This window comes from Thunnus albacares, chromosome 7, assembly GCF_914725855.1.
Source record: "Thunnus albacares chromosome 7, fThuAlb1.1, whole genome shotgun sequence".
In the NCBI taxonomy this organism is placed as follows: Eukaryota; Metazoa; Chordata; class Actinopteri; order Scombriformes; family Scombridae; genus Thunnus; species Thunnus albacares.
The window spans coordinates 5,556,498-5,578,485 of record NC_058112.1 but is presented as its reverse complement, the minus strand read 5'-3'; the positions used below and the strand labels follow the sequence as shown (position 1 = coordinate 5,578,485).

Below are 21,988 nucleotides of genomic sequence, written 5' to 3'. Positions count from 1 at the left end.
TCGACCGGCTGGTGAACCCACGCATCAATCATATTTCTCTCGGAGGTGGCCTACCTGCCATGCCAGGGGCTTCCGCCAGTCCACTAAATCCTGACAAGACACAAATAATGAGAAATCAGTGAAAAATGATCTATTCAGGTAAATGTGATGGTGCTGAAGAGAGCACAAAATGTTTGAACAGAATAGAAAATGACTCTATTGCCTCCAGCAGGTGGCAGCAGACAGTTATAAACTGCTCAAGGACCAGTCAACCAGGAAGTGACAGCTTGTGTGTGTTTGTTGGTGTCTCTGTGTGCTCTTGCAGGTTTACTTTTACTTCTTCCAGAGGCCATAAAACAAGCTGTTTTTACAAGCTCTCTGTGCTTACAGCCACATGTGTGACATGCAGCTGAGGTGTGGGTCAACAATGCAGACAGTAGTCAGGTTTCACACTGATCTGCGGTCAGTTCAACATCCACAGGAATGTTTCAGGTTAACTGATCTTGAGTCACAATTTGCTCAGAGAAGCTTATTCATGAGGCAGACGAGTGCAGTAGAGCCATGATCTGTATAGAAGAAAGGCTGAAATCACACGCATGAAGTCAACTTTTGCACTTCTAATAGTTGCTGATTATGATGGTGTTTCACCCAAGACACACATCTGAGGTCGGCCAGGTCAGGCACCGACTAACCGGAATATTACTGAATTAAGTGCATAACAGTAAAAAGTAGAGGAGCATAAAAATAGAACAATTGCACTGAGATCAGCAGTGGTGGAAGAAATACTCAGGTCCTCTCTTAACTGAGCACAAATAGTACAAATTTAAAAATTAATATTAAAATCTTTTTGCAGAAAATCTGCCCCTGTGACTGATAAAAAAATACATTACACTATTAACACTGGTGCACTGATGCATCAATTTGATACACAAATTTGGATTTTTCTCTATGTTCCTCTAATCTTTGCTTTTTTTGGAGAGTTTTACCTCTAACTATTTAAAATGAAACCATGTGAGGACATGTCTCTTTGCTGGAACCACTAGCAGCTTACACATCTGAAACATGATGAGAAGCCCCACCTCACCTACACATTTTTTATAAGGGATCACAAACCAAAAAGGGTTGGAAGGTCATGTTTTTATGCTTTTTCTCAAAAGTAAGTAAATAAATGTAGCGGATTGAAAAAATGGAATATTTCCTTCTAAATTGTAGTGGAGTACAAGTATTAAGTATAAAATGGAAATACTCATGTATAATTTTGAAGTACCTGTACTTTACTCAAATAAATATACTACGTCCTGATTTTGCCTCCTGATGAATGGCTAAAGGGTGTTCTTGTTTAAATTTGTCGAGCAGGATATGTGAGTGTTTTGCATCAGCTGCATGTCAACAAGTAACTTTTCCATCTGCTATTAGACTGAGTAAACCTTTACAAGACATTTAGTCTTGTATTAAACAAAAAATAAAAGAAGTGAGATCGTTTGTCACATGGTGGAGATAATCACACTTGTGACCAGTGCAGGAACTTGTCAGAAACAAATAATTATGTCTAGAAAAAGTCACATAAATAAAGAAAACAACAAAAAGACAAAAGGAGACATTCATGTGTGAAGAAATGCATCACATTCCCAAGACAGCTCTTAGAAAATGTGGTAACACACACAAACACACACACACACACAGGAGATGGACCAGTGTATGTATCTTTTGTTTCTGCTGAACAGAGAAGTGGTTAAAGGGGTCATCAACATTGTGGTTTTATTTTATATCTTAGTTTTTAGGTTGCTGCATCATCATTACTGGTTAAGAGGAAATACAATAAACCCACATTTCTGCTTTGCTTCAAACTACAGACTGCTACGGTCAAGATGTACAAATACTGATCACACAGTCCATGACATTCACTCTGCTCTTCCCTGTAGACTGTATGTAACAGCCTCATCACCATGTTATATACTATGTGGTTATAGCCACAACATATTCCATTATGCTGCACTACACCTTATATTTACAATCTTCAACCTTTGAACATCTTTGTATCACCTGAAAACCATCTGCAGCAGTTTCCGACAGGCTTATGGGCAAAACCTTCAATAGTGCACATCATTCATTGATCTGACATGATGTTTAGTTGGATTTACTCATTCTGCTACACAGTATTTTGTTTTTTAAGTGGCCGGCTTTCTTGATAAGTCTGGCAAGAAAGTCATGAAATCTAAATGACACAACATGTGATTGTTTACCTAAAAGAGTCCACACTGCAACTGTAGCCTATTAAATAAGGTTTATAGGGCTGCAACTAACAATCATTTTTATTATTGATGAATCTGCCGATCATTTTCTCCAGTAATCGATTAAACTTTTTAGTCTATTAAATCTTCAAAAACAGTGGAAAACACAATTTTCTCTAAGCCCACAGTGACATCTTCAATATGCTTGATTTGTCTGACCAACAATCCAAAAACAAAACATGATCAATTTACAAAGAACAGCAGCAAATCAGGAGAACCTGAAACCAGTGAATATGAGACATTTTTGTTTGAAAAATTACTGCAACAATTAATCAATTATCAAAATAGTTGCACATGAATTTTCTGTCGACTGATGAACTAATCGTTGCAGCTCTAAAGGTCTATTTGATCCTCATTACAAAGTCAGTCAGTTGGACAGAAGACCATGTGGGCCATAATGTGTCAGACAAGGCAGAAAAGGTTGTTCGTTCAGTTGAGGACTGGTTATTATATGACATTACCATTTTAGGATGTGTCAATGCCATGTACGCCAAGTACTTGTGTACTTGCTAGTTTGAACTTGGCAAGCCATAAAAGTTAATATAAGGGACTATAGGAACAGTGACTAAAGTGATATCTGCATGTAGATCTACGGAAGAGACATCAGTAAATAGGAAGTTGTGGTCGACAGCGCACATCTGATTACTGTGATGCTTGTGCATTAATGCAATATGTAAGAAACAAGAGCAACTCTTTCTCAGGTGTCAATGTCAATGCTGGACGTGATCAGACTGTCAGCAAGAAAAGTCAGTCGACAATTATATAGAGAGGGATGTTATAGTATTGTTGCAGTGTGTAAAGCCCTCATTACAAAGATGAATGCACATTTGAGAGTTCAGTGATGCAAAAACCATAGACACTGGTCTACAGAGATGTGGAAAAAAGCGATATGGTCAGATGAGTCACCATATTCTCGACAAATAGGCGAGTACATGTGTGGTGTACACCAAGACAATGGTACAGGTCTGAATGCTTGGCCCCTACGGTGAGATAATCTAGTGCTCATCATCATGTGCTTTGAGAGTCTCAGGTTTTTTAAACACTACAGTTGAAGCAATTTTAATTGACAGAGGATTATTTGGACACTATTTTGACAATGTATTTATCGTTTAAGTCATTTTCAAGAAAAAACCAAACATTCTCTAGTTCCAGCTTACTGTTACACTACAGATTCAGATTTTACTCACAAAATATAACAAATAAAATATAATGCATTACTTTAGATTAAACTCCCCAGCATTATATGAGAATGAAAAGCTCCATCTAGAACACAAGTTAAATAGATTTAAGTACATTGTGCTGATAATCTCTTTCACTCTTCAAACTTAAGTAAAAATATGAATGCAGGACTTTACTACGTAAATAAAAAGCTCTGAGCACTTCTACTACTGCCAATATCAACATTTAGTTGGAGAAAGAGTGAAAAGAAAGCAAGACAGAGTTTGCTGCCCCCACATCACTAAATTCGGACCTGGCTGTTAAAGTGGGAGACTTCACTCTGGGAAGTTTTGTTAACATTTAACACTCAGCAACTACATCCACCATGACGACTCTCCAGTAGAGACATACAGTAGCAACAGGTGTTTCTTCAGGTGTCTGTATGCTGTGAGGGCAGTGATGTAGGACAGGTGTCCCGGGCTCTACCTGTGCCTCGTCGCTGCCGCTGTCTCTGTCCAGCTCCCCGATGTAGTACTGCTCCATCCACCGCCGGGCGTTCTCCGAGTGCCGGTGCGGGGGTCCCTCCATCTCCCGGCTCACGTCTTTGCCCGACCGGCGAAGTATCAGTGCCTCCCCCTCACAGACACATAAAGTTGTCTTCATCTTTGTCCTGTTAACGGAAAATATTAAATTTAGAAACCAGTGTGCACATTCTGTTTTTCCACTTCGTGTTTTATGCTTTGTTTTACGTATATTAGGCAATCTGTATTTTTACCTTATGTACGGTACTGTACTGTAAATGTTTTTTTATCGCAATAGTATCTTGTTCTATATGTAACTTGTTTTATGTGTTGCTCTTCAAGATGGATGTAAAATAACACATCATAATCTGGATTTACCTCTGCATCACACAGTCCAAAACATGTAGTAAATGACTTATCATACATTTTAAAACGTTACCTTCCCGTTTATACATTTTTCTTTTCGAAAATAAGAAAATCCTGCAGAGCCAAACGATTTGCAGCTACAGTACAAGACCACCATTTGGTGAAGCCAAAACAGTTCACTCACTGCAAATCCAAGACAGGACAAATGAGGTGAATACAATCATTTGTGGTGCTCACAGGACTAAAAAAAAAAAATCAACGGCAACATCTCTTTCCAGAAACCAGAAAAGTATTCAGTCAAATGGTGTTCAGTAGCCTACAATCAAGTCCTCAAAGCATGCAACATTTTAAGATGACGCTGTATGCAGTCCTGATGTGCAGGTAGATAATGTCTGCAACTAACGATTATTTTCATTGTCCATCAGTCTGCCGTCATTTTTATTTCGATAGATCGATTGTTTAGTCTATGAAATGTCAAAAAAAAAAAAAATTTAAAAAAATCAAATTTTTCAGTGTGATATCTTCAAATCGGTGGGCTTTGTCCGACGAAAAGCCAAATGTTTTCACTTTACAAAGCACCAAATCCACACATTTGAGAAGCTGGAGCCAACAAGTGTTTGGCACATTTGCTTGAAAAATGACAAAATGATTAGTCTAATCAATTATCATAATATTTGTCTGTTGAATGACAAATCGTTTTAATAATCTAATATAATCAGGCCTTGATCTTAAATCTTAAAAAAACGAAATAAAATCTTAAATAATAATAAAATAATAAAAGAAAATAATAATAATTACTATGATTTAAATCTATTTAAATTATTGTATTTCAATGAATTCATTACAAATTAAATCAAATGTTTATTATTTAGTTTCTGTAATTTTGGCTACACGTCACTACGTCACTGGATGGCATGGTAACGTGCCACTATAAAAACCAAATTCCACCATTCCAAACTCATTCTGCACCTGACCTGCTGACAGGAGCTGAAACTGTGAAACCAAGTGGTGAACTGTTGACCTGTGAAAATAAGAAGTTGCTGAACTATTGAAAGCTGAATAAGCAGCTGTTGAAGTGAGGAAAACATGGCCTCCTCTGGTTTACACCGAGAGAAACACCTGCTGACTTTAGGCATCCTCCGTGTAGATGCACGATATGGTAAAAACAAGACAGGCCACAATTATATCATTAAACCTGCTGTACACCTGTTATTTAGGTGTAAATTTATTATAGACGATGACATTTCATGAGTGTGCACTTGACAGGTGGAAAATATGTGAATATTAATTTAATAATTGAGAAACAAACACATTTTTAGGGAGTGCACCATTGTCGTCGAGTTTACATTGAAAGTATAGGACAAAGATGGCGACTGGGCCATTTTTCATAAAATGCCAAAAGTTGTGTATAATATGCGCGCCATGGAAACGACGTCAGGTGTTGGAACTAGCCAGAGACAGACGTCTGACGTCAGTGTAAGCTGGAGCCCCACTTTTGTATGTGACTAATTGAATTGCATGCATCCATAAATTCAAACCATTCAAAACTGTAGAGGCGCAAATTCATCCAAACCTAAAGTGATATTATTAATAATTATTAAAGCATATGACACAGCCTGATTGTCACATTGGGACTTTGGAGAGGCACCGGAAGATCAGTGTTATTGAGGTTGGAGGTTGTGTTATGAGAAAAGTTATATTCATAATTTATGCGCAGATCTAACTGGTTGGTAATAACTAAAGAAACAAAGCCTATCAGTTTATAATATATATGTTGCAGGACTGTGACTATGTCTTTAGTAAAGTGCATTTAGGGAAACAGTGTTACGCAATACAAGTGGCTTAAACAGACTTTTACTTCACTAACACAACAGAACAGGGACATTAGTCTTGAATATACGTGACTAAATGCAAGAAATGTGGCCAAATGGGACCTAGTTGGTCACTTAAGTCCTTTGTTATTGCCATTAATCCATAAATCAGAGAAAGATATGAAATGAATGATGAGGATTTGTAATAATTTATCACAATTTGACATGTGCTGCAGTTACAACCTGCTGGAAACATGGAGCTTATACATTAATAACGCAAGTCTCTGAGCAGTAGGCTACTCCAGTCCATGTGTTTGTAAATGTGCAAGAAAATTATGCTTTCACTTTAAAGTACTTACGTTTTTTATTAAAATGCAGCTAATAAATGATTTCAGGCCTCACTGCGAAAGCAGCGGTTTTATCTCTTAATTTGATTTTAAATGTTATGTTAATAAAAGTATAGAAATGAAACAGACATCAATGGTGACATTTTATTGTAAGTGGGGCTGAATCTGGATTCAAAGCTGTTTAATGACAAGCTGACTAATGTGACTGTTTTTTTTTTTCTTGTCCATTTAGCTAACCTTCCGAGGCCAGGACCAATCCTTCAGCTGTTTCTTACAAACCTAAGAAACCGACCTCTGAACACTGCAAACATCAACTCGATGAGGGAGTCCATACTTAGCATGTACCACAGCCTCATCACTGGTTCTAAGACCTTCCCTGTGATTCCCTTCAAAGGATGCCTCCGTTCAGTTCAGACGGTCACACCCTTTCTCCGAACTGAGCAGGAGCAGAGAGAGAACACCACGCCGTCTCCTTTAACGGACGCACCAGCAGGTGTGATGGTGCCAGCTGCAGACTCCAGCTCTTCTCCTCCAACCATGATAACTCCAGTTCTTCCGGAGAGGACAGCAATCGCAGCCCTGAAGGCAGACCGCAGGAACTGTGTCCGCAACATGGAGTTTGATGGCAGCACTTTCACCAGAGTCATCTCCACTGTTTATTGCTCCGAAAGCACTGAGATGGCCAACCGCTGGAGAGTGACGGACTACAGCACAGACGGCCATGTTCTGATGTCAGCCCTCTGTCAGTTTACCAAAAACTCGGCACAGTGTGCAAGGACTTCAACACGGACGAAGAGGAAGGTGACAGAGGAAGAGAGCAGCCTGTCTGCACCAAAGAAGCGATTGAGACTGTGATTGGAAGACCTACGGGCTTCTATTGTACATTTGTATTTAGTTTGTATATAGCTGTTTCATCACAGGTGTGGTGCATAGGTCAGTGTTTGTGGTGCGTCGTGCACCGGTGCGTCCTGCACCTTTCTTTATTTGCTGGCTTGTGCATCCAACACGGTGGGAACTATGACTGATTGTATGAGCTCTCTTCAAAGAAGAGTCAGGACATTTTTATTGTGTTTTTTCCATGCAAGATGATTTGGAAACCCATCCAGGATTTTCCTACACCTCTTGCTCAGTGTATGTAGACTGGCACCAGTCCACCTGCGACCTTCAACAGCAAAAGCGGTTTAGATGGATTTCCTCATTGTCCTCTAAAGCCATTAATACCCTTGGATGTGTTTTCTTGAACCAGAAATACATTCAACTTTATGTAATGGGGCTGACTCCTCACCAGTTAAAATCAAGCTTCAAATTTAAGCCTGAACTGGGAATGAGAAGATCAGTCACAACCGGGAGCATTATGGCTGTAGGGACAGTGACAAAACTGGCAACTCTGCTGTTATCCACCAAAACAGGCAGGTGGACACGGAAGGACGAGCCGATAGAAGAAGCCCAAGATGACAGGAACAACAAGAAAGAAGCCAGTGAAGATATGAACCCACCACCTGCTTCTCTCCCAGCTAACTGGAGCAACCAGCGGTGGAAAGGGTGAAAACACTTGGCTGTGACATTCTGACCTGTGAAGGAAGACTTTTACACATCACCAAAAGTTAACAAATTGGTAAGTAATCCTTTACAAAAAGTCTAAAAGTTAAAAATATGCTTCCTTTCTAAATACTACACATACCATGATGTCCCAAAATATTACAAACACTTGAAGGTATTAACTGTTATCCTCTCTTATCTGCCATTTGTCTTTAAAAGAAGAGAGGAATCGAGATGAGAAGAGACAAGAGAAGAGGATGCAACGCCATGCACTACAAACTCTCTCATTTCAAATGATAAATATACATTTATTTGATTTTTGATTTCTGTTCTTCTGAGGTTAGTAACTATTCCCTCTTATCTGCCTTTTGTCTTTTAGAGAGAAGAGAAGAGAGGAGTCGAGATGAGACAAGGAGACAGTGTGCACTGTGAACCCTCTCATTTAAAGAGATAAGTGTACATTCATTCTTTGATCAATGCAAAATTGTCTATACTGATTTATAGTTATTCTGTTTACCTCATTGTTGGAGTTATTAACTGTTATTCCCCCTTACTGGTATTTGACTTTTAGAGAGTGCAGAGAAGAGGAGAGAATATATTTTCTAAAGTATCAATAATTCTTCTGTTTATGTCATCTATGAAAGGTATTAACTGTTATTTCTCTTTATCTGCCATTTGAGGAGAGGAGACGAGTCAGGATGAGACAAGGAAACAAGAAGACAGTGTGCTTTGTGATCTCTCTCATTCAAAAAGATAAATATGATTTTTTCTATGTCATTATCTTCTACATAGTAGAATAGTTCTTCTGGTTGCTGGAGTTGGTCATTTTCTATTATTTCCCAATTTCTGCCATTTATCTTTTAGAGAGGAAAGGAAGAAACAAAAGACCAGATCAGACAAGCAGAGGAGAGGAGACAGCATGCATTGTGAACCTTCTCATATAAAAAGATAAATATACATTTATTCTATGTTTTTATCAGAATTTCTACACCAATCAATATGTCTTCTGTTAATGTCATTGCTGAAGTTATTAACTGTTATTCCCCCTTATCTGCCTTTTGTCTTTTAGAGAGAGGAGAGCTAACAATACGAGGACTCAAAAAGAAGACATGCATAGTGAAACCTCTCATGAAAAAAGATAAATATACATTTTTTATCTCATTTTCAGAATTTCTGTACTAATCAATAGTTCTTTTGTTGCTGAACTCATTAAGTGTTATTTTTCCTTGTCTGTCATTGGTCTTTTAGAGAGAAGAGAGGGAGACATGAGGATGAAACAAGTCAAAGACTAGATGAGACAAGCAGCAAAGAGAGGAGACAGTGTGAACCCTCTTATTTAAAAAGATAAATACACATTTATTCTATGTTTTTATCAGAGTTTCTATACTGATCAGTAGTTATTCTGTTGAAGTTATTAACTGTTTATTCCACTTTACCTGCCATCTGTCTTTTAGAAAGAGAAGAGGAAGAAGAGGAGTCGACACGAGACGAGTCGAGGGGAGAGGAAAACATCACGCACTGCAAACTCTCATTTAAAAAGATAAATATATATTTTTCTGTTATTATTTATCACAATTCATATGCAGATGAATAATTCTTCTCATTGTTGTTTATTAGCTATTATCGCCCTTTTTCTGCCATTTGTCTTTCAAAGAGAGGAGAAGAAACAAGACAAAGACCAGATGAGATGAGGCAGCATGCTCTGTGAACCCTCTCATTTAAAAAGATAAATAGACATTTATTCTATATTCTTATCAGGACTACAGTACTGATCAATACTCCATGTGTTCACCAGGGTTGCTGAGGTTATTAACTATTATTCCCCCTGTCTATCCTCTTCCCCAGATGTCCTCATCACAGACAGTTTGATCATCCTGTCTGCCATCACCCAGAGATCCAAGTGGACAGACGAGTCTCCACAAAGTCTGCAACTTTGCACAGTGTTACAGAAACATATGTCATGTTTTCCCTAAAGTGTGGTATTTCATCCATTCAAGAGTTCTTTAAACTGCTTTGGGTAGATTTTTTTTTGTCTAGGACAACAATAACATTGTTTCAGTTTTTAAATTAGTTATTAGTTATTTTCAATTATCAAGGAAAAAAAAATCATAAATCTACCCTTCTAACGAGTCCTGTCTGTGTAGCCACATGATGAACATTGAAGCACAAACTATACAGAAAATACCTGCTACTTAAATAAATGAATTATTGGCTTTAGTCTCCTCAGGGATTTGTTGTTAATAATAAAAAGCTAAATATCACCAGCCTTGTCTTTTAAAACCTTGTCTCTACAAATTAGTATATACACACACACATACATACATTGTCACTAGGAGTCTCCAAAGTCATACATTTTCATATCCTACACAATGTATAAGAAAAAACATCAGTTTACATGATGGGAATATAATATAATGGAAAAGTCATGGCATGATTAGTTCATTAATGTAATTAAAGAGTTAATTTGGGGTAGTCGTGGACAATATACTCAGGGTGTAAAGCCATACTCACAAACAATAGATTACACATATACATATACGTAGAAACACCTTGTAATACAGTATAACGTGATATAATAGTCCTGTCTTAAATATTCACTCTCTGAGGCTTATAATATTGATGTTGAGACTTTGCTTTGAGTCATTATTTTGTATTAGATTACATTGTACATTCAGTAAAACACTGAGTAGACAGTAAAGTTATATTATTATCATTATTATTATTATTAAATAATTATATACTATTGTTCCTAAGCTGCAGTTGATATCACCATTCATACAGGGACCAGTCAAAGGCTTTAAAGGTTGACTCCAGTGATTTAGTATTGCACTTCCATAAAGTTGGGCAGCTTCAGAGAGAAATATTTAAAAAAGAAAGGTTAAAATCCATGTAGCGGAGGCCCAGATATACTGACATTTAATCTCTAGCATGAGTAAATGCCAGATCCTACATTATCCATAATGCAAATTGGTATACTCTTTTATTAGACCCTCCCTGCCTGGTAATTGCCCACATCATTCAAACTCCATGGCTCCAGTCTGTAAGGCAGGTGTAAAGCAAAAAAATTAAGTATCCATGGCCAGAGTGAGGCAACCCTGATGACTTCACTATGACATCATCAGGGTGATTTTCTTAGCCTTGGCAGCCTGCACAGGAACATTAAACACTGTTTTCATAAGACAAATTTTAGTGTGTCCCTTTAAGAAAGACACTCTATAATTAACAATCCATAATAAACAGTGATCCAACAAAAATTACAAGTCAGGCTGACATCAGAAATATACAGACATTTATTTACAAATATGTTTTCATTTGCATAGACATTTAAAATTGCAAACTAATAGTCAAAAGATATCATAGTAAACAGATGTATGAAATATTATTCTGTGCTGCATAATTTAGAAAGAAAATTCACTTGTCAGAATCAAAGCTTACAGGCTGTTGTTTTCATCTTTATCATATAAATATACATAAATAAGATCTGTGTGTACTTTATGCTAACAGGTGGAATCATTACACTTTGCCATGCAGCCATCACAATCAGTAAGTATCATTACAGTCATAATCATCATCATCATGGTCATTGTTGTCCACCATCATTATAAACATCAAAAATATATTTTTGGTCCTTTCTGAACTCTTTAAGTTACACAGTGATCATATCAAATTTATGATTCCTCTTTCTTGGAAACAGTGTTTTGGTGCCACAGCCCTCTTAAATTAAAGGTCTACCTGAAGACTTTGTTATTATTGCTGCAGTGTATATATCAAGAAAAAAGGAATCCAAATGCAAGCAGCTTGCTGTATTACTGAATTTTTCTCTCCTTCAAAATTGGTTAAAATTTTCTGAAAACAGATTCTGCATGTTATTTTACATATGTAAGAATGTATGTACATATATATATTATAGAAGTAGGAGTCTTTATTCCAACTAGAAAAGTTGATAAAAAAATTTCTTATTCTTATTCTCACTGTAGTCTACAGATGAGTGTAAATTGATTAAGTTTGTTCTGCTTTAGTTGTCAGCGGTGTTGTCAGATGTTCAGAGGAGACATTTTGAGGATCCGTCAGTCACTATCAAGACCTCCTGCTGTCCAGTCAGATGGTTCATCGTCATCCTTCGAGGATCTGCAGGGTCATTTGAGATCCAAATATGGTTCTTACTACTAAAAGGTTAAAAATCAACCTAAAACAGACCTTAATTCTGCCGAGTCTGTACTCAGAACCTAGTCCATCTTAAAATTAAAAATTTCCAGATGAAAATGTCAACGAAAACACATAACTTTTGTCAGCTAACTGACTCTGTGACCTTTGACCCCGAGATCCCCACAGCAGGAAGTCTGACAGGCTGACCTCATGCCTTCAGCTATGTCCCTCTGGCATCGTGACAACACTCTACCGTCCATCTTTTTTTTGTATCCAAATGAATCTGCACACACAGCACATCCATCCACGGATGCGTTCACCATGTCCTAACCAACAAGAAAACACCTGCTGACAACCTAAAACTGCTACAATTAAAAGAATCTCCTCTTCTGTACAAAGCATCTTACAAAATATTTTTTAACATCTTTGTGGTATCATTAATGAAAAAGAGACAGAGAACGGAGGAAATATTACAACGACTTGCAAAAATATATTGCATTTAGAGCTCTGCTTTACATGACATTAACAGCGTACTGCATTAGCACTCTACAGCATAATCTCACTTCTGCGGCTTTGCTGATAAGTAATAAGTTAAATCTAAACTGCCAAATGAATCTCAGCATGTTCAAATATCTGGAACCAAACAGTGCATGTATTCTGTTCACTGCTGTTCCAAAAACTAAAGTGAGGCCAAACATGGTGGAGGGAACTTCTGTCGACTGTAACCTGCAGTGTAGCAGTGTGTAGCAGCGTGTAGCAGCGTAGCTGGGTAGCTTAGTGGACGACAGCGAAATGCTGACAGCTGTGAGGAAGAATATTCAAACAGCAGATTGTGAGGAGGAAGGATTAAGATTTTTTTTTTCCTGAGTTGGTTCACCTGGTGAGATGATACAGTCTGGGGGCTCTCTCTCGCTCTCTCACTCTCTCGCTCTCACTCACTCTCTCACACACTTCTGTCACTCTTTCCTCCCCCTCCTTCACTGTCTTGCACATTCACCTACCATCTATCACTTCCTGTTTCCTTTCTCACGCTCTGAGAGAAGCTAAGACAGTGTGTGTGCATGTGTGTATGAGTGTGTGTGTGTGTGTGTGTGTGCGTGCGTGTGTGTGTGTGTATTCATGTGTTATGCTGGAGGCCAATTTTTAAGAGGCAGAAAACAACATGCGTTATTGTGTCATGGGTCTGCGTATGTATTTGTGTGTCCCTCTCTTTCTGTCCTCCCAGCTGCACATTATGATGTTCTGACTGGCATCAGGTGATGACTTGACAGGTCAGGTCAGCAGTGGTAGACGTTAGTTTGGCTATTTATAAAAATGTCACAGGAATGCCTTAAAACAACGAGGAAACAATGTGGACTGGTCCACACCCAGATGACCGAGCACAAGAATGTGGTACTGGCTGGAATCAGAAAGCAGGTGGTAAAGTATGTGCAGGTGGATAAGTTGCAGGTCGAGGAGTCTTCAGAAGTGAATCTTCCTCCTTGGATGTAAAAGCTATGGCTGCAGAGACTGGACTGAGGGTGTCAGGGTGGTTATAGCATGTGGGCTGTTTGCTAAGAGGGTGGTTGATAAGTCCTGTGGCCCTTCAGGAGAGCCGGTACTGCGTTAGAATTTCTCATCAGGGATGACTGTGTTGAAGGGGTGATCCCAGAACGTGGAGGTGATTCCAAAACCTGCAGAGACAAATCAAGTTAGATCAGACATAAAACAGAAGGGGAGGACAAACAAGCCTAAAAATCAAACAGGTTCTGTCCATCTAATGTCACTTTTCCGGCGCTCACCTGCTCTCTGGTGCTCAAAGTGGTGTTTGACGTGGTAGGCCTTCAAGCTGTACATGTACGAGCCTCTCTTTGGAGAACCGTAGTGAAGGTAGTAGTGGATCATGTCGTAGACGACGTAGCCACACAGTCCTCCAACAAACACGGATACCCCAAGGATCTCTGGGAGCACGCTGTTGAGGATCACGTAGAAACTTCCCACCACCAGAGAGGCTAGCACGGGCGGGAAGACCAGCCGGGAGCCATCAAACGGAGACTGTGGAGAAAGAAGTTTGATGTGACAGGAGCCGCAGGTAGAGAGTGTGTTTTCTGGAGCAGATGAGGGGTTAAAAAGCCAAATTCATTTACACAAACACAGTGATGTATGTTACTTTTTCTGCATTTCAGAAGAATAAAATAGCTGTTCTTAAACATTCATAGTAAGTATTCATTCAGATCAGAAAAGTTTGAGGAACTGAAACTATGTGGAACAGTGAGAAAGTTATTACCTAGAATATAAAATGATTTGTTAATTATTACCTCTCTTTTGTACCATTATACTAGTTTAGTTTCATGATTAAACCAGGTTTACAATCAGTTTTATGATCCTGTTCCTCGCGGTGTGTGTGTACCTTGTGATGCTGTCCGTGCAGGAGAAAGTGTAGCGTGATGAGGTAGTAGTTATGGGCTGGTGGTTTCATGTGGAAGACAAAGCGATGGATGCAGTACTCGATGAACGACCACAAGAACCAGCCCGTCAAAAAGAGCAGCGGGAAAGTGTACTTATGGATCGGGATAGAGACGTCTGGGAACACGAACATACACACACACACGAAAATTATGAAAACAAACATGTACGTGGATGTGTTGTCAGTGAAAATGAAAATGAGTGTCTCTGGCAGATGTGTGTGCATCATGCAAGCATGCATCCTTTTTTGCTGTGTACAAGCAGGCATGTGGTGTGTGTGTTACCTGAGGTGACAAGTAGCTTGGTGGTGCCCTTTGCCAGCGTGGTGTAGCAATACCAAATGAGGTAAAATACAATAGGAAGCCACACCACTGGTACCCAGTACCTGTAGCAAGAGAGCATATAGCGATGTGATCACACTCTCAATCTTGTAAATATATCACATTTGTTTGTATTTTCCATCATATTGTATTGAGTGGGATGGAGCCAGGACGTTGGAGGAGCAGCCACCTGAAAATGGAACTGAGCAAATGGAGCTCCGGTACCCATTCAGATGAGCTCAAGTACCCCTTCAACAACACAACCCAAACGTGTCAGTTTTTATGAACTCTCAGTCACAGCACGTTGTTGTGTTTGGGTGTTACAGCTGAAGATCAACATCGCACCAATTTGTAATTCTATTTATGGGTTTATTTTCCTCCTGGAAATGGATACACATACAGTACCTAAGTAATTTACGACATTATCATTTAAATTTTTTCAAATTAACTACTGCCTGACAAATGCAGAACAAACCTCTAGTATAGAAGTTCAAGTGTTAGTCAATAGGTACAATGACAGTCAACCTGCTGCAAGTTTTAAATTATAGATGAGGAGAAACTGCAGCAATTCATTGATTTATATTAAACTTATCACCTATTAATATGTATAATAATCAATTATTACTCATATTCCTATGTGGAAACTTCAGGAATGAACAAAAAGTTGATGCATGTCTGTCATATCCAATGAAAAACATGCACGTTTTGTCTGCACAACTGAATTCCTGTTTGTGATTAGGTAAACATCATATTCACTGTGCCTCTAAATAAGACTTTTTTTGTTTAAGAAGTAATATTTAGAGGCAGAGTTAATTTCTTTAGTTTTTATTTGATCACCTTCTCATCAGTAATATAAGAGCAAAACAAAGAGCCTCCTACCAGGAAGTCTTGGTGCTGGCCTCCAGGAAGGGGTTTCCAAACAGTCTGATAGGCCTGTCGACCGGCTGGTGAACCCACGCATCATATTTCTCTCGGAGGTGGCCTACCTGCCATGCCAGGGGCTTCCGCCAGTCCACTAAATCCTGACAAGACAACAACGAGAAATCAGTGAAAAATGATCTATTCAGGTAAATGTGATGGTGCTGAAGAGAGCACAAAGTGTTTGAACAGAATAGAAAATGACTCTATTGCCTCCAGCAGGTGGCAGCAGACAGTTATAAACTGCTCAGGGACCAGTCAACCAGGAAGTGACAGCTTGTGTGTGTTTGTTGGTGTCTCTGTGTGCTCTTGCAGGTTAACTTTTACTTTTTCCAGAGGCCATAAAACAAGCTGTTTTTACAAGCTCTCTGTGCTTACAGCCACATGTGTGACATGCAGCTGAGGTGTGGGTCAACAATGCAGACAGTAGTCAGGTTTCACCCTGATCTGCGGTCAGTTCAACATCCACAGGAATGTTTCAGGTTAACTGATCTTGAGTCACAATTTGCTCAGAGAAGCTTATTCATGAGGCAGATGAGTACAGTAGAGCCATGATCTGTATAGAAGAAAGGCTGAAATCACACGCATGAAGTCAACTTTTGCACTTCTAATAGTTGCTGATTATGATGGTGTTTCACCCAAGACACACATCTGAGGTCGGCCAGGTCAGGCACCAACTGAAACAGTCACCAGAGGTTGATTGCTGGGGCTGGGGGAAATTAAAAGTAACTACAGGTGGGTAAGTAAGTAAGTGGGTAGGTAGGTACAGCCTGGGTGAATATGTGTTCATCACATACTGTCATTTAGACACAAACAAGGAGAAGATGGTCTTCAGCCTCCTCTGCTGTAAATTCTACCATAAAATGTGTAGCTGTTGTGTTTTAAATCCTGACTTCAGCAGTGAGTGTCATGTAAAAACATTCAGTCACACTGACAGTTCAGACTGCCACGGCACTTTTGCTGATGCTGACTGGTCAGCGACCTGTCATATCACTCCAGAGTTTACAAGCAATCAACCCCAGATCGCTGCATCAGAACAACCATGTCTGTCCCTTATTACCTCCATTCATTCAGGACAAAGTGAGAAACACAGCTTACTCTGCTATCCTGCCAGTGGTAAGGAACACTGTACTGTGAAGAGCTCTCTACTGTTACATGTGAAACGATAAAAGAATGACAACAAAAATAATAAAAAGCCTAAACACTAACACATATTTTGTTAGAAAAGAGTTAGAGGAATGCATTTTCTCTTTGCACAAAAAGGTGTTCTGTCACATTTTGTAAACAGCTACATACTTGCAATAATAAGGCTAAATATCCATTCATTCGGAAATCAATGAATATATATATATATATGTATATATATATATATATATATATATATATATATATACACAAAAGAAAAGTCACATCTGTTGGAGAAGTGAAGGGGGTTAGTTCCAAAGCTAGCAACAATGGGTTAGCCTAACCTGATGATGCTAAATAGAAACAGAAAATGGAGAAATCTTTACAATAAATTTAGTCTTGTATTAAACAAAAAAAAGAAGTGAGATTGTCTGTCACATGGTGGGGATAATCACACTTGTGACCAGTGAAGGAACTTCCCAGAAACAAGTAATAATGTCTGAAACAAGGTGGAAAAAGTAACATAAATGAAGAAAACAACACTACATTCAACTCATTACCATGTCACTGAGAGATATCATTATTTATGATATTTATGACCTTCCTGGTAAATACTAATAACAAAATACTATTAATAATAAATACTAATAACAGTGTTTACTCTGAATATCAGCAAATGTCATACTGACATTCTAAATATGTGACAGTTGAAGTTTGCTCACATGAGCAAAGATAAGGCAGCTGGTTTCTTTATCTAATATTAACAGGTGAAAAAAGACAAAAGGAGACATTCATGTGTGAAGAAATGCATCACATTCCCAAGACAGCTCTGAGAAAATGTGGTAACACACACACACATACACACACACACACACACATTGCTGGCCTGATGCTTGGTTGAAAAAGAGCATGTGAGCATCCAAATGATGTGAGCAGCGTTCCTGCTTTACCAGTTTGCCTCTTATGAAAACTGTCAGTCTCTAGGCCAAGTGCTGAGTGGACCGTGACAACAATACAACATTTTTATGATGTGCAGTGGCTCGTGTGTTTTTTAATTTTTTTTAATTGCCAGGCAGGGAAGCACATGATGAGTGTGGTGACACTGCTAACAATGCAGCCAGACTAAAACAAAACTTAGCAGAAGGGTTTGGTTATTAAAATCAAACCACACTGCAGCTCTGAGAGTGGAGCATCTGCATAAAATCCTTTCTTCTTCAATGTCCAAACATTCAAAATGGAAATACTGGCATTGAATTGTGAATTTCACTGAAATTGGTTTGACTCTGAGCTGTTTGGTACATCTGTAAAGTCAGACAGACTGTGAGGCTGTAAACTTCATAAGGCTTGGTCAAGGTCTGGTTTACGATGTGAACAGTCGAGAGCAGTCCATCTAACTCAGTATATACTGATGCCTGGCAACGCAGTGAACAAGACAGACTGGTTGAATCTGTCATCACATTGTGCTGCGCGAGGGGCTGGTATGCTGATGATGTCTGCAGTTAGTGGAAAAACACTTGTCAAATGAGTTGATCACATGAGTGTGATTTCAGTGAACGAACGGCTCATTATGTTTAGTATTTAGGTAAGAGGGAAACATACACTCATAGTGGTGAGGCGTGTGCACGCTCTGGTCTGGCAGTGTGAGAACGTTAGAGCGTACTGACAAACAAGGACAATTTTGGAACAAGGCAGGGTGAATAACCTCATGACTGTTCACCCTTCTTCCACGCTGACATGCTCTCTCTTCTACACACACAAACCTTGTCCAAGTCCACAGAGCTGAGGCGGTTATACGGGGAGTTCTCGTCCTCCTCTTTCAGTTTCTCTTCTGTCGTCTTTTCTGCCGTCTTCTTTTCTGTCTCTTCACTGGTCTTCCTCCTCTCTCTCAGAGTCTGAAGCAGAACAAAACAAAAACAGATGTGATCAGATATGAGGAGATGGACCAGTGTATGTATCTTTTGTTTCTGCTGAAAAGAGAAGTGGTTAAAGGGGTCATCAACATTGTGGTTTTATTTTATATCTTAGTTTTTAGGTTGCTGTATCATCCCTGCTTAAGAGGAAATAAAATAAACCCACATTTCTGCGTTGCTTCAAACTACAGACTGCTACGGTCAAGATGTACAAATACTGATCACACGGTCCATGACATTCAGTCTAACTGCAGCCATATGTGACATACACCATAATGCTGCACTACACCTTATATTTGTAATCTTCAACCTTTGAACATCTTTGTATCACCTGAAAACCAGCTGCAGCAGTCTCTGCAGGCTTATGGGCAAAACCTTCAATACTGCACATCATTCATTGATCTGACATGATGTTTCATGTGTTAAAAAACAGTGGAAAAAATGCCATTTACAATTTCTGTAAGCCCACAGTCACATCTTCAATATGCTTGATTTGATGTTGATGTTCAATTTACTGTCATATATGACAAAGAACAGCAGCAAGTCCTCACATTGGAGAACCTGAAACCAGTGAATATGAGACGTTTTTGCTTGAAAAATGACTGAAACGATTCATCGATTTTTAAAATTTCTGTTAATTGATCAACTAATCATTGCTGCTCAAAAGGTCTAGTCGGTCCTCATTACAAAGTCAGACTGCGTACATGCAACAACATGGGCTGCAGTTGGAAAGAAGACCACGTGGGCCATAATGAGCCAGAAAAGGTTGTTCTATCAGTTGAGGTCTATTGGTGGCACAAGAAACTTTTTTTCAGATCAGATTTCTCCACTGACTGGAAATAATGGTCTACTTGAACAGAACATTAGTGGCTTGCATGCAATCATTTAATGACAGTAAAAGGAAGTGGCAAATGTGGCCACAGCCTATATTTATGTGGGCACAGCCTGGTGCTCTGTATGGTATCTACATGCATGGTATCAGAGTATTTTGATGCAAAATGCAAAAAAATAAGGTATATGAAGAAACAAATCAGCTTGTTTTACAGGCTAGATCAGTATACATGTAAAAATAAAAACAAAGTGTCCTCATCAAAATAGAGACTCACAGTAAACAGAATACCAGCACAAGTAAACACAAAGCACATTTCCAAACCAAATATGGTGAATACTGCTGTTTGGCTATATTTTACAACAGAGAGACAGCCTCCATGTATACACAGTCAGTGAAAAGATGCAGATCCACAGCGGAGGGCATGAATGAAGGAAAAGACATGTGAATTGAAGGATGGTGGGTGTTTGACGTTGGCGGCATTGTCCTCTACAGACAGTGGTTAGCTCGAATTCATGTCAGTTAAAATGGTTTCCTATGGTGACCCAGTTTCACCCAGAAAACCTGCTCGTTGTTTCTTGCGCTAATTTTTCACAAAAATATGGACAAATTTCCTGCTCTCGCTAGCACGGTAACCTGTTCAATAATGACAACCAATGAGAGAAGTGTATTTAGACGTATGTTTAAAAAGATATGTGTTTGAAATATGGACAGGATTATGCCACAGGAGTAGTTTAAAAAGTGACTGGTTTTTATGCTTTTTGTTATGAAACTGGGGTCTATTTCTTCTTCTTATTTCTAAAATCACCCTTTTCTGATGTGCAGTTGGTTGCCTCTGCTCATCCTTTACTCCGCCACTGGCTGTCACTTCCCATCAGTCGGTGAAATATTTATCAGCTGGTTGTTGCACAAGCACACAGACACACTCACGTATATACACCGATCAGCCACCGCATTAGAATCAACTGCGTAATATTGTGTTGGTCCTCCTCGTACTGCCAAAACAGCTCTGACCTACCGAGGCAGGACTTCCTCTGGTATCTGGCACCGAGAAGTTAGCAGCAGATCCTTTAAGTCCTGTAAGTTTCAAGGTGGGGCCTCCATGGATCAGACTTGTTTTTCCAGCACATCCCACAGAGATCTGTGGAATTTGGAGGCCAAGGTAACACCTTGAACTCTTTGTCATGTTCCTCAAACCATTCCTGAACAATTTTTGCAGTGTGGCAGAGTGCATTATCCTGCTGAAAGAGGCGACTCCCATCAGGGAATACTGTTGCCATGAAGGGGTGTACTTGGTCTGCAACAATGTTTAGGTAGGTGGTACATGTCAAAGTAACATCCACATGAATCCCACCCTTTGACAGGTGCCAGTGTAACGAGATAATCAATGTGATTCACTTCACCTGTCATTGGTTTTTATGTTGTGGCTGATTGGTGTATATAACACAACACACACGCCTACTCACACACAGGTCCCCAACATCACCTTAGCAATTCAACACCTACAGAGGCAACGTTACACCCCTCATTATCACATTGTACTAAAACAAAAAAAAAAAAAAAAAGAAACAAAGGGAGCTTTAACCTGTCTCATCCTTGGAAAAACAGATTTGATGTTGTAACTCTGGACAATAACGTCTGGTAATGTGAGATCAATACTTATCAGTCTTGTTTTTAAATGGGGGGGCTGAAGTGATCCTGTACTTCCAGGCCTCATCTACGATGTCAACAGTAGAACTTTATGTAGCAATAATACAGATAACACAAATAATGATGTAATGTATATGGTGTTAATACAGTATTATAAGTAGAAATTTGTCAGGACAAAATGTTTGGGACAATGTTGATGCAGTAAGGTGGTGAAGGAGATGTAGAAAAATATTTAAAGCTTTGACATAACTCACATATGTACTGCGTAAAAGAAATAAAGACGTCATAATGCACAATCAGTGAGTCATTTCTTCCGTCCTGTTATGGATCTCATATCAAAACAATCACACTTGCAGGAACCAGATCAGAATAGCAAAGACTACTGCCTCAGCACACACACACACACACACACACACACACACACACACACACACACACACACACACACACACACACACACACACACACACGCTCCATTTCATTTTTTCTCTGCCTTTTACATACTCACACACCTAAACAAGCAGAGTGATAACATTATGTTGGTGAGAGCAATAAGCAGACACACCCTGTGTATCAGTGGCGGTAGTGGCAGCAGCAGCCATGTGAGCCGCTGAGTAATATGTGATCCCAAGG

At 39.1% G+C, this 21,988-nt stretch overlaps 3 protein-coding genes across 4 annotated transcripts in view; 1 reads left to right on the top strand and 2 right to left on the bottom strand.

The window, feature by feature from the left end:
- Positions 1-24: 24 nt before the first annotated feature.
- Positions 25-4,317, bottom strand: LOC122985621 (fatty acid 2-hydroxylase-like). The gene is made up of 2 exons (XM_044356427.1): positions 3,915-4,317; positions 25-90 (listed from the first exon to the last, which is right to left on the bottom strand). Exons 1-2 carry the CDS (start codon positions 4,089-4,091, stop codon positions 25-27), a joined length of 243 nt encoding a protein of 80 aa, XP_044212362.1. The 5' UTR covers positions 4,092-4,317.
- A 944-nt stretch (positions 4,318-5,261) lies between these two features.
- Positions 5,262-10,273, top strand: LOC122985093. Of its 2 annotated transcripts, none has more exons than XM_044355490.1 (3): positions 5,262-5,474; positions 6,706-8,088; positions 8,235-10,273. In XM_044355490.1, the coding sequence occupies exons 1-2, from the start codon at positions 5,402-5,404 to the stop codon at positions 7,326-7,328; spliced, it is 696 nt and encodes a 231-aa protein (XP_044211425.1). In that variant the 5' UTR covers positions 5,262-5,401; the 3' UTR covers positions 7,329-8,088; positions 8,235-10,273. The 2 variants fall into 2 exon arrangements, with proteins under 2 accessions (XP_044211425.1, XP_044211426.1); XM_044355491.1 differs by having other exon boundaries at positions 8,232-10,273.
- Positions 10,274-11,284: 1,011 nt separating this feature from the next.
- Positions 11,285-21,988, bottom strand: part of LOC122986339 (fatty acid 2-hydroxylase-like) — a 33,859-nt gene continuing 23,155 nt past the window's right edge. Inside the window, exons 2-7 of the mRNA XM_044357556.1 lie at positions 18,727-18,858; positions 15,803-15,945; positions 14,888-14,988; positions 14,548-14,720; positions 13,940-14,192; positions 11,285-13,831 (exon numbers count right to left, since the gene is read on the bottom strand). Coding sequence (XP_044213491.1) covers positions 13,764-13,831; positions 13,940-14,192; positions 14,548-14,720; positions 14,888-14,988; positions 15,803-15,945; positions 18,727-18,858 — 870 coding nt within the window. The 3' untranslated portion in view covers positions 11,285-13,763. The remainder of the gene's footprint in view (positions 13,832-13,939; positions 14,193-14,547; positions 14,721-14,887; positions 14,989-15,802; positions 15,946-18,726; positions 18,859-21,988) is intronic.

What these genes read in the sequence shown, in the direction of transcription:
- LOC122985621 (XM_044356427.1), bottom strand. Translation starts at nt 4,091, where the DNA reads ATGAAGACAACTTTATGTGTCTGTGAGGGGGAGGCACTGATACTTCGC. An exon ending in GCGGCAGCGACGAGGCACAG is followed by an intron (nt 91 to 3,914) that starts GTAGAGCCCGGG and finishes GTGTCTTGTCAG; the next exon opens with GATTTAGTGGACTGGCGGAA.
- LOC122985093 (XM_044355490.1), top strand. Translation starts at nt 5,402, where the DNA reads ATGGCCTCCTCTGGTTTACACCGAGAGAAACACCTGCTGACTTTAGGC. An exon ending in CCGTGTAGATGCACGATATG is followed by an intron (nt 5,475 to 6,705) that starts GTAAAAACAAGA and finishes TTGTCCATTTAG; the next exon opens with CTAACCTTCCGAGGCCAGGA.